The sequence below is a fragment of the Salvia splendens genome, chromosome 6 (assembly GCF_004379255.2).
Source record: "Salvia splendens isolate huo1 chromosome 6, SspV2, whole genome shotgun sequence".
NCBI classification, from domain to species: domain Eukaryota; kingdom Viridiplantae; phylum Streptophyta; class Magnoliopsida; order Lamiales; family Lamiaceae; genus Salvia; species Salvia splendens.
Window position 1 is genome coordinate 33,883,712 of NC_056037.1, and position 14,901 is coordinate 33,898,612.

At 39.8% G+C, this 14,901-nt stretch overlaps 3 protein-coding genes across 3 annotated transcripts; all 3 read right to left on the reverse strand.

Annotated features, from left to right (window-relative positions):
* Positions 1 to 680: 680 nt before the first annotated feature.
* On the reverse strand, positions 681 to 1,936 carry LOC121809164. Its single transcript, XM_042209705.1, has 2 exons — positions 1,883 to 1,936; positions 681 to 1,247 (listed from the first exon to the last, which is right to left on the reverse strand). The coding sequence occupies exons 1-2, from the start codon at positions 1,934 to 1,936 to the stop codon at positions 681 to 683; spliced, it is 621 nt and encodes a 206-aa protein (XP_042065639.1).
* Positions 1,835 to 6,041, reverse strand: LOC121808317 (2-C-methyl-D-erythritol 4-phosphate cytidylyltransferase, chloroplastic-like). The gene is made up of 11 exons (XM_042208732.1): positions 5,663 to 6,041; positions 5,484 to 5,564; positions 5,001 to 5,056; positions 4,747 to 4,826; positions 4,514 to 4,596; positions 3,728 to 3,805; positions 2,985 to 3,053; positions 2,699 to 2,767; positions 2,545 to 2,591; positions 2,187 to 2,277; positions 1,835 to 2,051 (listed from the first exon to the last, which is right to left on the reverse strand). Exons 1-11 carry the CDS (start codon positions 5,867 to 5,869, stop codon positions 1,995 to 1,997), a joined length of 918 nt encoding a protein of 305 aa, XP_042064666.1. The 5' UTR covers positions 5,870 to 6,041; the 3' UTR covers positions 1,835 to 1,994.
* A 451-nt stretch (positions 6,042 to 6,492) lies between these two features.
* Positions 6,493 to 11,594, reverse strand: LOC121808316 (protein STICHEL-like). Its single transcript, XM_042208731.1, has 6 exons — positions 9,223 to 11,594; positions 8,729 to 8,948; positions 7,708 to 8,253; positions 7,140 to 7,626; positions 6,989 to 7,070; positions 6,493 to 6,746 (listed from the first exon to the last, which is right to left on the reverse strand). Exons 1-6 carry the CDS (start codon positions 11,320 to 11,322, stop codon positions 6,651 to 6,653), a joined length of 3,531 nt encoding a protein of 1,176 aa, XP_042064665.1. The 5' UTR covers positions 11,323 to 11,594; the 3' UTR covers positions 6,493 to 6,650.
* Between the last annotated feature and the right edge of the window lie 3,307 nt (positions 11,595 to 14,901).

Here is a 14,901-nt window from a genome sequence, read left to right on the forward strand (position 1 = left end):
ATCAACTGAGTCTGGAAGTGTATGGATAAGAGATAAGTCGGGCTCTGCAAGGTCCCCCACGTCTGAAGTTAGAAGCTGCTGAAAGAAGGCTGTCGCCGACTCCCTGATCTCTATCTCTTCCGTCAGTGCCTGCCCCCCAAATTCGACCGTATGTATCCTCGACTTAACTCTCTTCTGTCTGACCCATCCATGAAAGAATTTGGAGTTCCTTTCCCCATCAACAGCCCATCTAATCGCCGTCTTTTGCCTCCAAAATTCTTCTTCCATCTTGGCCGTGATGATGAGCTCTGCAGACACTCTGCTGAATTCGGCTCTATGTGCAGGTGTCGGGTCAGTATCATATAAAATATGTGCTTCAAGAACTGTCTGCTCTGCATCCTTTAGGTTCTGGATGATGTTGCCAAATACCTCTCTGTTCCAAACCTTTAAGAACTTCTTGGTCCTGATAAGCTTGAGCTGGAGGTTCATCATGCCATTGTAACCTGTCTCTGCCTCCCAGATTCTGGCAATTTCGCCTCTAAAAGTCTCATGTCTCACCCACATATTCTGAAATCTGAAAGCCGGTCTCGTGGTCTGGACAGAGAACTGACATCTCACCAAAAGTGGTGCATGATCAGAACTGAATCTCGTTAGACGTGTCACTCGGGTCGTGGCAAAAATTGAAGTCCAATGCTCTCCAATCAGGATGCAGTCCAACCTCTCCCAAAGCCCCCCCTGTGCCACGTGAAGATCGGACCATCAAACCCCGGGTCGATCAGCTGGCACTCAGCAATAGCATCGGCAAACTCCATCATGTCTCTGTGTCTGTCTGTGTCACTCCCTTGCCTCTCTTCATTGGTTAGAAACATGTTAAAGTCTCCTCCCACTAGCCAGGGTCTGCCCTCCACAACCAGCGAGATGTCCCCCAACTTTTCCCAAAGTGCACGTCTCGTCTCTCTCGTATGCCGCCCATAGACTATGGTGATGTAGATTGGGAGTGGGAAGACTGCGGCAGAGACTTTAACGTGTAAAGCCTGTCTGGAGTCATCAACCACTTCCACTGTCCAATCGTCATGAGCAAGAATCCAAATGTGACCACTTTCATTAGATCCCGCAAACCGAAGGCCCTGAAAGTTCCTTCCTAAAGCTGGTAGTGTCCTATGTGGTTCAATCACTGCTGCAAACAAAATCTTATGTTCCCGAATTAGATATCTTAGATGTCTCTTCGTGCGGGCATTCGCCACACCCTGCGCGTTCCACACTAGGAACTGGCTCGTCACGAGGAAACAAATCAGTTTGAATATACATAAAAGTATCACCAATTATTCATGAATTAAATAATTCATGGTTAAGAAGCTTTTAATAATTTGCTTCCAACTAATATAGGAAAAGCATTTCCAGGCCACCATTAAAGGAGCGGTGTGATGCATTTTAGCTAATAAAAAAATTAAAGAGAATGTGCACGCCTTAGTTGTATATGTTCACAATCATCACAACCTTCTTTTTTATTGATTGAATGATTTATAATGTCTCCTAGAAAGTTACAGGAACATTTTTGCATCAACTTTTATTGTTTTTTTTCTTCAATCCCTAAATATGCATTTTGTTATTATTCCAAAATTGCGACCATAGTTTGTCATTAAAACAAGATGTAACCTTTTGCTAATAAACAATGGCGTATCCAGAATTTTATGTTTTAGGTGCGATAAATTGTTACATGATGTGTTATCTTTACTCCAGAATTATATATAGATTTATTTGAGCAAAGTTGCAGTTATTTTTTAAAAGATTTAAAAAAAAATCGAACCTAAGTTAACATTAGAGGAAAGTGTTCTACCACATCGCTAATGCTCTGTTATAAAAAAAAATCTCATCATATTATTATGCTTTATTTTGGGGGTACAATTGTGTACACTGATACAGATTTAAATGAAAATTCGGAAGTCCCAAATTCCATGGACGTAGCAAAAAATCATTTGTAACTTCCAAAGAAGTAAGGAACCATCGTAAGAATCTTAATCTTCAGGGTTCAATATTCTCTCAGCAAGCAATAAATCGTCTGGGGTCGTAACCTGCATTTCAATGTCATTCATATTAGTTTTTCATCTCGGTGCTTATGGTCTACGCATTGAGGTCATTGTTCCAGAGATATTGCAGAGGTCGGGTATAAAGATTTCAAAATGTTCAGGCATAAAGTGTTTCACTACCTTGATGTTGGTGTAAGATCCTTCAGTAATGTACACTGGATGTTTGAGGTGCTCCACTATAGAAACGTCATCGGTAACTTCAAGCCCTTCTCTGCAGAAATCACAGGAGACCAAGAAAACTATGAAATATGTGCCTTTATCCACACACACACACACATAAATGTTACCACACATCTATATCTTCCGAGTCCTATTGAGCTGAGACATTCGAACAAGGTCTTTATGATGACAACAGATTTCATAAATTTATCTGGTGTGGTTGTTGCCTCACTGCTATTTATTGATTGAATTTGCTATACAAAGTAGGGTATATAAAATAGAAATATAGAAGATTAGTTTAGCGTGGATAAAGAGTCACCTATTTACAAGCTCGAAACCTTTCCTAAGCAAGTCCGGTTTGATAACCTGCACATTATTATAGTTGATCAGTTGTACATACACACTTATTGAATGGTTCAGAAAATCCACGTCGTGCACATGCCCAAATGAAGTTCTGATGCACAGCTACACACCTGTGGGGTTTGCATTTCCCAGAGGGTCTTCCTGTCCAGTGTTTTAACCACAAAAGACTCGGCATTAGCCTGAATCAGTAAAACAAGAGTAAACATATTAGTATTTTTCTCCAGAATGTGAAGCAACACGAATTACTACTTGAAATGAAAATCTGTCATTACACTTGCACAGGTTGTTATAACTTTTTTTTCATCAACCCACGCCCTCGAATCTTAACAACTAATTACTTGAAGGGTTTTATTTTGTCTAAGCATAGGTTTCAGGGGACAGAATTTTAGTGCCCACCTCCTTGATTGTAGCCTTAGCAGGAACACCTAGCACAGCTGCCCCAATTCGCTTGCCATCCTTCAGAACCTGGTAACGAATAACATAATTATGGTTATTGTACTTGTAACTCCAAGCCTAACATTATTTGGCAATATGCATCATCTAAACATACTTAGAAAAAGGTAAACGTGTAAAATCTTAATTAGATTATCAGGATTTAATAATCAAGCACCAAGACACAAATTAAGTACATTGTCAGATGCATCAAGCCATCAACTAACAAATAAATGGAAGTAAATTTAACCTACACATATGTAGCTATAGTCTGCTATGTATAACCAATGATTTAGTGACAGTAATTGGAAAGGAAGTAATTTAACACTGAATAAGAAAATAGCTTGTGTTTCACTTCCCAATGGGACAATTGCAAACAGGATAGAAACTTATAGACTCAGATACAAGTTTCTTACTTTTTTGTACACATCAGATATTCTTAGCTATACCCGTCTTTCTCGTTGATCGTTAAACATATAAAGCCAAAGAATATTATGTTCCCATGATTCCTTGTAACTCTCTTTAACTAATAGTGTTGTTCACAGCAGCAAACAACAATCTCAAACATGTATAGATGATACAAATCTGAAATTCTGTGCTTTAAACTGGCTTCTTTATCAATGACAATTGGATATGAAATAGATTTTTGCACATCTTCTCATTTAAGAAGATGAGTAACACAGCCAAATGGAGAAGTTAACACTTACCTTTGCGACATCTGGAGTTTCCACGAGAGGTCTTGCAGAATCATGTATACAGACTAGCTCAGAATTTACATCAATTGCCTGAAACAAAGTCCTCATTTTTTAGTAGACTTATAAAATATATGACTCTGTTCCAAATAATTCCACATCATCCGAATAGGTATAATTTCTATAATGTGTGCTAAGACTAATTTGGAGAGTTTAGTGTCGACATTGCAGATCAGGGACTAAATTCAACATATGGAAAAACTGCTGATCCTGAAAGTGATTGTGGTTTACCTCAACTTCAGATTATTTTTAGACATCATTAACTTAGTGAATGTGATTATTTTTTGCATTAAAATTTCCAGTGCCGGAAATCTGCACAGGCTGTCAGGCTCACCCGTAAAATGAGGTAGAAGTTCATGTTCCACCTCAGACAGAAACGACGTCGTTCTTGTCTTCACCTAAAACAAATCCTCCTTTTATTTAAGAACCCTCAATCAGGCCATAATCACAATTAACCCTTGAACCCTTCTGAAATTAATAGTAAGTTTTTATCCAGAATAGCCATTCTGGAAAGTGTGTCCCTAAGATAACATACTTAGCTAGTAGCTACCCTTAACTTAAGGAACATGAGGAAGATTCTAGTCATATAAATCAATGAGCAGTTGTAGGCCATTTCAGAACTTTCATTGATAAGGCTTTCATCTTGCGACAACTCATGTGAAAAGGGGAAAATGTACGCAAATGATAAGTTTCTATACAGTAAAGTTAGTACTAGATTCAAACAACTGATGAATACATTACCTCTAATCCACTGTATACAGAATCTTGCCTCTCTTTCCCAGGCAAAGCAAATTTCAGGTCAATGTGAATATTGTCTCTGGCATCTAACACCACAAAAGCAGGTATTAAGTCTTTTGTTGTCTCACAGAATAGGTACCAACCAAGCCATTTCCAGTACATACCACATATACAGGAAGCATTTTCATTTGAGTATTTCTTGAATTAAACAATTGTTTTAGATAACATATTCAGACCTTCAAAAATGTCTCGATACGAAGGATCACATACTACAATAATTTCCTTCACCTCAGGCATCCTCGAGAAAGTGTAGAAACTGCAAGATACATAATAGTGTAGTTCAACAACAAAAAGAGGTTACAAAAATGGAGAAACTCATTCATTCTTATTATTGTCAAATGAATTGTTGTTAAGGAAATATCTCATGATTACACATCATTTGGCATAACCAATAGCATTTACAAGAAAGATATTTAGTTCTTGCACTCACCTGTATAAAGCTATCGGTTGGCCAAGAAGTGGAAGATACTGCTTAGGCATGCTTGCCTGTGAATCAAATAACACAGAATACAATCAACCATGTGATGAATAGCCCTTAGAAGAAGATAAGAAGGTGAAACGAAAAAAAGGAAGCATAAATAATAAAAGACGGAGACATATTCAATATCTAACTTTCCCATTCAAATAAGAAGCCAAAACCAAGTATTGAATCCGTGATGACTTTTGTACTGTATGAACCCATAGTTTCACAAATCATACCAATCAGCAAAAAAGCTAATATAACCAGTCATTAAAACATGATCAATTGACAATGTCACATAGCACCAAGCACTCAACAGTCGATATCATGATATTCTGTGGATTAATGCATCACAAGTCCCAATTTTGACATTCAAACCACACCACAAAATTTTACAGTTGTTCAAACCGAAACCATTAGAGAAATCGTAGTGAGACATGAATGATGACTCACACCCATTCTTTTGCCCTTTCCTCCTGCAAGCAGAACAACAGATACACTTTTCTCTTTGACCACTACATCTGTATCTGAACCCTGCCACTCAATAATCAACACAAAAAACCACATAAATGTCAAATTTCGGAACGAGAACTGAAGTAGAAACTCATCAACTAATCAGGAGCCACACTTACCCCCGCAGAGCAACTGATTGTAGAGAATTTAGGGCTCTTCAAGGAACCGACCTCTCTGCTATTATAAACGGTGGTCAAAGCAAATGAGGGGCGGAATTTAGAGGGAAACACCAAAGTTGCACCGAAACTAAGCGGGATAGAAGAAGGGGAAGCAGAGAGAGAGGCTGTAGAGGGTGGGAGGTTTCGAAACTGAAGTGTTGACGACATCTTTGTTACTTGTTCAGAAAATGTCTTCTTGAATGAATGAAAGAAGAGAAGAATGAAATAATGGAATTTTCACACACACCAAATTTCTTATTCTATCAGAAGAAAGTTGAAACAATTGTTTATGTTTTAATATCGCGTAATTTAATAGCCGCCGAAACGCACACAACAATAAATACACGATACTCACAATTCATATGCTATATCAGAGTGTTGATGCAAGTTAATTATCTAAGATTGAATTTGCTAAGGTTGTTCACGCAATTTCGTCACTTGCTTTTTTTCATTTGAAATTTATTTAAAAATAGATATTCTCAAAAATAAAACACAAAATTAAATATTTGAGAAATAAATGTAATTGAAGTCTTAAAATTACGCAATTAAAAGTAAATATAACAAAAATGAAATTCCTTAAAAGAACATAATCAAATTAATTAAATAAAAATAACAAATAACCTAATCAGCGTCCAAATTGCTCGACACTTGTTTGGTGATGTTGCCGGCGTCCAAATTGCTCATCTCTCGACACTTGTTTCGCGATGTTGCCGGCTCATCGCTCATCCCCAACGTGTCTTGGAACCACACATACTAATTTGTGCAATACAAATATGGTCGATCTAGTTTCATAGCACAACAAAAAGGTCTGTAAATTTTATTGCTCCTATTGGTAGAATTAAGTAAATGATGAGACACAAGGTGTAACTTTACATGGTATGAATGATCTTTAAAAATCATGACTTAGTTGAGCCTATAAATACAAAATCAAAGGGAATGGATTAGGTGATCATATGCTCAATCTCTTGTTTTCTGATCTCCTCAATTTAGCACACTCTCCAATTAAAGAGAATCTTCTTCCACCCTTGGGTTGTACTTGTACACCCTGCACAAGGAACACAAGTTCACCAACATGGTTCGCGAATATACCCACCCGGTCGGGTCACACTTTCGATATCAGCATATTAGTACCATTTCTAATTCTAGATAATCGCGTTGACAGTCGAACGTGTTATACAGGCTTAGCCTGAGCCACCGTGCTCGGGTTAGGAACGAAAATCGATTTATTTGATACTAATACGTAAATAACATCAAATGTGACTTGACTCAAAACAGAACACAACCTACCTTTCTTCTTCCTTGAGGTCTGCGGTTATTCCAACATAAGAAGGCGCTGCAACCACCTGCGCCGCTGCTAGACTCATATCCCCTGCAAAAGAATGATGACACCGTTAAGCATCTATAGATTCTGAAATATGAAATGGTTAGACTGACTTACATGTTATCCGGGAAGGTGGTGGCGTTATGCAGCAAGCTCGGAGATATTGGGTGATGGCCGATCTTGTTAACTGTCTGGTCATTCATTTTCAGTACTTTAATCTCATGATGCAACTCATCTTCCCATTGCTGCACCTTCGAATTCAATACATGTGGATGATCTATGCCATCCTGTGGCAGCACTTGATTCCTTTCTGGCTTCCACGATGCAGTGGCTCCTTTCTCCATTGCATGCATCCACGCGGTTTCCAACCTTTGCTCGTGGATAATGGATTCAATTCTCCGCAAGGGGAGATCTGATTTGCCATCTTCCGATGTACTAACGTCTGCAGAGGAAGTTCTGACTCTCCAGTCGTGCAGCAGACTTACCCTAACCTCCGCGTTGCTTCTTAAAATCAATTCAAATACATTAGTGATGCTGCTGACAAAACCTAGTGCTCTGCTCTTGGTGTTACTATCCTCAAACGCAATGTCGGCAATCAAGCCACCTGCATGAAGAAACTTGTCACGAATTTTGCAACAACGAAAGCTTTCCATAAGCATGCTCTTGAAATGATCACGTGATTTACCTTTCGTTTCAGACAAACAAACAAGCTTTCCATGAGCATGAAGTAGTTGCCTCAATGTCTTAGAATGGCACTTCTCAATGCATTGGATCCAGATATTATTCAACATCTTCGAATCCATGCATGTCATTGTCGTTTGACCAGTTGCGAAATCACCATTTGAGCCTGTCAGATTTCCTCTATCGCTGAATTGGCTTTGATTGGGTTTGGCAATTTGTCTGACTGGTTTTTCGTTGCTCGTTGAATTGCAGTGAGCAGCAACCATAAAGGGCGAGGGCGAACCTGGCTTTTGAGGTGCAAATTGTGCATCTGAGTTCTGCTTCGGGACAGTAGCTTCTCTAACCATACTCATGTGCTCCTCGTCAGTTGCCTTTGAACTCTGTCGTCGACTACTGGTGGACTGAGTTCGATCTGGAGAAGACATTGATCCTAATTGTAATAGGGTTGCAGTGAACCAGGTTGATCGTTCCGTTGAAACTCTGAGATGCTTTTCCGCCTCAGACAGTAGAGTTAATGCGTGCTTAAGTCTGTCCGATTCTCTTTCAGTCACTGAAAATTCAACCATCAATGGTTTCAGAAATGGTGAGATACCAGCACTGGATAAGTAAGCATTTGAAGCAACAAATATCATCATTGAATACTCCATCAACCCCACCCCCACAACCTTCACTCCTTTGTTTCCTCTTTTATTACTGTTTTTCAAATTCTTCATACATAATAACTTGAATGTGGTAATCAATACCACAAATTTACATATATGAGAAAATAAACAAAAAAATAACTTGATGAACTGAGGATGCTATACAACGAACTATTCATAGACAATGATTTACCTTAGCATATTTATAGGTATTAATAATGATTCTACTATTATATCTTCTTCGATAATAGGGAAAATCATCTGAAATCTTATGCAGTTATCACTTTTCAATTATATGAACCTAGAACAAAACAAAGTAGAATTTGATGCTAAACAAAAGACAAAGTGAAGGCATGCTAAACATAGTAAAAGTAACTAACTTACAATTTTTCCCACCAAAGAACAGATAGTTGTCCTTTGCATCAGCATTTGAATAAGTCCCAGCAATAATATCCACAATAAGTGTCACCAACTGAGAAATTAGTACTAATGGATCAACACCCGAATCCATTAATTCCCTCGCTCTTCTAACCGTCTCTGTAGCATTTGATGACATTGCTAACTCCAGAAGATCCAGTAATTTATCCTCAGAGACAACTCCCATCTGCATAAGAAGCATCAGATGAAAATTCGTCATAACTTAATAAACTATTCAGCTTCATTAGAAGTCATGGAGACGAAATAATCCATAGATATCGACATACACTTTTTTATTAGCCAGATAACCATGAAAAATCTTGTTTAAGCAAGAGCAAGATTTCATTTTTTTTAACTAAAATGGGCAAGAAAATTACCAAAAATAGTTCTTCATCTGAATGCAAGTCGGAAAGAAAAAAGATTATTCAGAATCACAGGCAGGACAATAAGATTTAACTTACAAGCTCATTCACCAGGGACTTAGTGATTCGTTTCCCAAACAAACTCAACTGGTCCAGCATGGTTTCTGCATCTCGTGGTGAACCATCTGCATTTGAGGCAATCAACTCTAGCGCATTTGGATCAACATCTAAGTTCTCATCAGTTGCAAGCTTCTTTAGGCGAGTAACAATATCGCCATTGCTAATCTTGTTGAAAATGTGCTTCTGGCACCGAGCCAATATAGAGCGTGGTACATTGTCAACATCTGTTGTAATGAGTACAAAAACAATACGTGGCAATGGTTTTTCAAGCAACCGAAGAAATGCCAGCCATGTTCTCGAGGGAAGTAAATGGCACTGGTCAATGACAAAAATCTTGTAATGTGGAAGTGCCGAGGGATGAACCGCTGATATGTTTCTTAACAGAATTTTCAGTTGGTCAATTCCCTTCTTATTGGAGCCTTTAAATTCTTCAAGATACCTGCTCTTCCCAGACATGAAATCAGTACACTCCCTGCAGATCCCACAGGGTTTACTCTCTTCAGTGGCAATGCAATTCAAAGCAGCAGCAAAGATTCTAGCCGCTGAAGTTTTACCAATGCCACGAGCACCTTGAAATAGATAAACCGGAGCAATCCGCCTTCTTGAAACTGCACTGGTAAGAGATTGAACAACTATGTTTTGGCCAATTAATTCGTCAAAAAGCATTGGCCTATATTTGTGGCTCAGGCTTCTGAGATTCTCTGGTGAACCTTCTTCACATGCTTCCTCGTTCAAAGCTACCACCTCAAGCCCTTCCTGACTTCTACAACTTGAAGACCACCTCCTACCATCCAACCGGCTCAAGGCCTCCAAATCAAGCTCTGTCAAATTTGTTGAGAGCTCATCATCACTGTTCCCACTTCTCATGGATAATCTTCCAGCAGCACTATTGCCAATAAGAGGAATGAGGCTTTGACCTGCTGTCTTGGAGCCGAGTCTCCTCTTGTTGGAAGCCAAAGGCAAACGATGATGTCTTTCATGGGACGTGGTCTGACTACCACAAAACAAGCTGCTTCCTTTCCTTCTTAGAGCATCAGAAAGAGACGGAGAACAAGAACTCCCATATCTAGACTTAGGTGTCGACCTTCTAGACCAGTAACAAGGAATTCCACAACCCTGACGTCCAGGCAAATCCAACTGATCGTCCCCGTCATCACCAGCACCATTCAATGACCCAGTGGTGGCATCCCAAGACTCGACAGTACTTGGGTTCCTAACAGCATATCTATTATAAGAGCTTGTCGACAATGCTTGTGTGCTATACGAAACAGAATCATCCTCCTTCCTATGACTCCTCAACAACTTTGTCGGTGAACGAGACCAACCTTTCTTCTTGAGCCTAGCAAGCAAAGGTGATATTGCAGAATCTCTCCCTAAATCCTCAGAATTGCAATAGTCACCATTGTCATCAGACTGATCCACCAATTTATCCAAATCATCCCCCCTCATTCTCACACCAGGCGAACAGTCAGCGACATTCTTAGCATACCTACTCAATATCATCCTCATCTGCAACTTCTCCTTTTGATGCCTAGAACCACCACTAGAGCAATTACCCCTCTTCGACTTCTTCTTAATAGTACGCCTAATAGATGGCGTACAGTCTTTACACTTAGACACCGACGAACCATACCTATCACTCAAATAACCATCACTTTTCGAATCATTCCCACCGCCATTCAAACTACCCCCCTCTCGAGTAGACGAGGACCCCTCATCTTCACCATTCTGCCTACTCTTCTCACTCTCAGGCTTCTGATTCCTCCAGTTATACAAATAAACCCTCCCCCTATCCCCTTTCACTTTCCTACCACCAGCATTATTACTATTCCCACTCCCTACAAGCGAAGGAGGGTGGTGCAAAATGTGTTGAGAGGGAGAAGCAACGGCATTACCATTGCTCTTGTAGTGAAGCTTGGAGAGAGATCTTGCAGAGCCAAGAGGCGGAGAGCGCCAAGATGAGGAGGTGCCGGGGTCCCTGAGCACTCTGGCGGCCTTCCTGATTTGGGTCAGCTCCTTCTTCAAATGCAGGTTGCTGGGCCGGTGATCAATCCCGCCGCCGCCGTCAACTGACATCATAACTCCGCTCCGCTCCGCTGCAGTAAATCAGGAAATGGGAAAGAGGTGCATACATATACAATACAAATATACAATACACGATGTAGTGGTAATTAATTCATTGCAAGCATTTTGTTTAGGAAGACAGATCTGTGGATCTTAATAGCCTTTCTTTAATGGGCACTTCTGCCCAACCTAACATAAATAATGGATTTGAAGGCAATAATTACTGCTCAATTATTTCCATGGTTTAAGGCGCACAGCAAATAATTGAAATGGAATCACTCCTTTTTCCCTCCCTCGCAATATTACGTTGTGATGAACTGTCGGAATTTCCGTTTTTTACTTTAGGGCTTGTTTGTTTCTTTTCCCCGACCATGCAAAATATAAATTCATTATTTTAATTTTTATTTCCAAACTAGGGCATTCACATTGCCCTAAATCACTTCTACTATAAAATACTCACAATACACATGTGACATGTCACAAATTATGGAGTATTAAATATTCATTTACTTTTTTTAATTCATCATTTAACTTATAAGACGAGCTTAATGAATAATTTTATTCGGTTTGTATAATAGAGTTATTAAGTCTAATTAAGAATCCAATCATCCAAACACATCCCATTTTAAAATCTTTCACTCTCAATTTTGAAAAAAAATCTAGTCTTTGAAATATCAAGTTGGCAATATGAGTTGGTATCCAACTAATAAATTTTTGACAAATGTAATTTTGTTGATATGGAAACTAGTGTAGACATACCAGTTGTCAAAAAATAATCATACTATGTATGGCTAAGCATATTTTTGTTTCTTCGTATCTAAATCGTTGGAATCTACAAGGATTTAGTGCATGAAATAAAATTTAGGGAGTCAGTGAATGTTGATGGTAATTAAGAAGATAATTGAGATTCTGGACTCTAACAATAGAGTACTCAATCATATTTTGGTGTAAAACAGTATGTTATAACTTTTAGTGCTTGTTTGATAGCCTAGATAATGCCAAGATATATGAGTTATATGAGTTATTTGGTTGTTTGGTAGATAAAATAAGGTCATGTTATGCCATCAAAGTCCATATCAGCCTGATGAGGTCTGAAGCGAATTAGTTAAAAAAGATGGATTATTTAACATCCCAAAAGAGTGAGATGACATATCCTTATCTTAAAGCCCATCTTGATTAATTATCTTATATTAATTTAACATGTCTACCAAACATGCACTTAGTGTTTTAGTTTTTCAATATAGCACAATTGACAAATTCGTTAAATTTTGATGGTCAACTCAGTTTCGACCTTTTTAAACAATTAAATTGGTTGTCAACCTTATATTTTTTGGTAAACTGATCCTCATTAGCATCATAATTTTCAAATAGGTTTTTTCATGTCAAATTATTGGCTATTCTATTTAGAGCATCCGCAATGGGCGGACGATGGCACGCCTGTCGCGGACGATGGCCATTGTCCGCGCCATCGTCCGCCTCATTGTGGAGGTCGCGGACGATCGTCTGCGGACGATGGCACGCGGTTTCGTTTTTTTATAAATACCGTTCATTTGTAACATTTCATTTCACGCGATTTCATTTTCGAAACTTACAATTACATAATTACTACGAAATGGATTCAAGCCCCAATAGTCCTACGTTTAGCGCAGGGGCGCATTGGCCGGGTACAGAACCCGGCGATTATCGTTCGTTCGACACCAACACCCATTACGATCCCGATTTCAGTACGGAATCGTATGGGTTGTCTGACATGGAGCCGTCTCCGCACCGCCCAACCGCAGCGGCCGATCCCGACCCCGCCGCGACCGCTTCCACCCCAGCCAGAAAGAAGCGGAACCGGCAGCGGGCGCAGAAGTTGCCGCCTCCCGGTGATTGCGATGAGTACGCCCCCGGTCGTACGAACTACAACGGCGACGAAACTCTCACTTTGGCTCGGTGTTGGGTAGATATATCGGAAGATCCGATATTCGCGAACAACCAGCGACAGATCGCGTACTGGGAACGCATCGCGGACCTCTACAATTCGGTCAAGCCGCCGATCGCGTACAAGCGCAAGCGTGAGCAACTCCGCAAGCACTGGGATCAAGTCAAGAAGCAAGTGAACTTGTACGCGGCGGAGTTCGAGAAGATCACGCGGTCACAGGTGAGCGGCGAGAGCGCGAGCAACATGCGCACTAAAGCGATGTTGTCGTACCGGTCGATGTTCGGCGATTTCAAGCACGAGGCCATCTGGGCGCTCTTGAGGGAGAAGGAGAAGTTCCAAGGTGGAATTCTGCACACTGGTGCGCCAAAGAGGACGAAGGTCACCGAAGTTGGTGATTACACGAGCAGCGGCAGCGGCAGTCACCCGGTTGACCTCAACCGGACGTACGTGGATGAAGGGAGTTCCGGCACACCGGTGTCCTTCCGGCGTCCTCCCGGCGTCAAGGCTGCGAAGGCCAAGGGGAAGGCGACCGCGACCTCATCGTCGACCGCTGCAACCCAAGCTCCGGTCCCGGTAGAGCTCCCGACCCAGACGGCCACCGCGTTTGAGTCGTTAGCAACAACGTCGATGGCAAGGACGATGTTGCAGACGCACAGGGCCCTCAAGAAGTGTACCGACCCCGACGAAGCCGAATATCTCCGGGCGTTACTCGATGAGCTGTGTCGGAAGTTGGGAATTGGTCCGACTTAGTTTTTTTTTTTATTAGTTCAATGATGTAACTTTTTTTTATTAAAACTTCGCCGTTTGTTATTTAGACCGTTTTTTATTTACTCGTTACTTGTTATTTGAAAACAGTTAAATTAATTAAACAAAACAATAAAATGATGATGTGGCGCGCCATAGGGCGCCCCACTGCAGATGGGGAGGTAGGAGGATAAAACTGCTAACGTGGCGCGCCATAGGGTGCGCCTTAGGGCGCCTCATTGGTAATGCTCTTAGTTTTTAGGTATTCAGATTTTCCAGTCGAGGTTGGCCATCTGTGTTGTGGGTTGTTGGAAACTCTCAGTCGATGTCGGGTCCATCGAAATAGTGAGCTCTTAGTGTACGGATAAAGATGTGATTTTAGATGATATCATTGGCTATTCATTTGCATATTCATAATTTAAATACATAATATAATTTACAAATTAATTTTTTATATTTCATAAAAACTAATTATATTTCTTTGTTAAGTTGATCAAAATGTATGTCTAAAAAATGAAATGAAAACAAAATTATAATGCCAAGGACCAATTTTTAAAAAAATTTAATGTTGATGAATAATTTAATTAATTAATTAATAGAGTTGATATGGTTTTATCATTTTTTTTCCAGAATGGACAGTCGAAGACCAGAAACTATCAAACATATTTTGAACCAAAATCGTAAAACAATCACTTGTTTATGGCCTTGAGTTTTTCTTTTTTATTAATATGTGAACATGAGGGAGTACTGTAATTTATTGGTAAATGAATTTCATAACTAAAAAATAAATTGAATATGAAGTTGAAAAATACAATCCAAATAAAGGAAACGACTATCAATTGCAAACAAACCTCCCATCCAAAGATAAAAGATGGGTAGCCTAATCTAAAATAATTTTTTGCAACTCTGTTGTTGAGCCTTTTGTA

Coding starts and splice junctions, on each gene's coding strand:
- LOC121808316 (XM_042208731.1), bottom strand. CDS start 11,322: ATGATGTCAGTTGACGGCGGCGGCGGGATTGATCACCGGCCCAGCAAC. Junction 7,071..7,139: donor ACCACCTTCCCGGATAACAT/GTAAGTCAGTCT, acceptor ATTCTTTTGCAG/GGGATATGAGTCTAGCAGCG. Junction 6,747..6,988: donor GACCTCAAGGAAGAAGAAAG/GTAGGTTGTGTT, acceptor TTCCTTGTGCAG/GGTGTACAAGTACAACCCAA.
- LOC121809164 (XM_042209705.1), bottom strand. CDS start 1,936: ATGGAATTTGGGACTTCCGAATTTTCATTTAAATCTGTATCAGTGTAC. Junction 1,248..1,882: donor CTGTATCAGTGTACACAATT/GTACCCCCAAAA, acceptor GTGACGAGCCAG/TTCCTAGTGTGGAACGCGCA.
- LOC121808317 (XM_042208732.1), bottom strand. CDS start 5,869: ATGTCGTCAACACTTCAGTTTCGAAACCTCCCACCCTCTACAGCCTCT. Junction 2,592..2,698: donor GGGAAATGCAAACCCCACAG/GTGTGTAGCTGT, acceptor AATAATGTGCAG/GTTATCAAACCGGACTTGCT. Junction 2,278..2,544: donor GGTTTCGAGCTTGTAAATAG/GTGACTCTTTAT, acceptor TGATTTCTGCAG/AGAAGGGCTTGAAGTTACCG.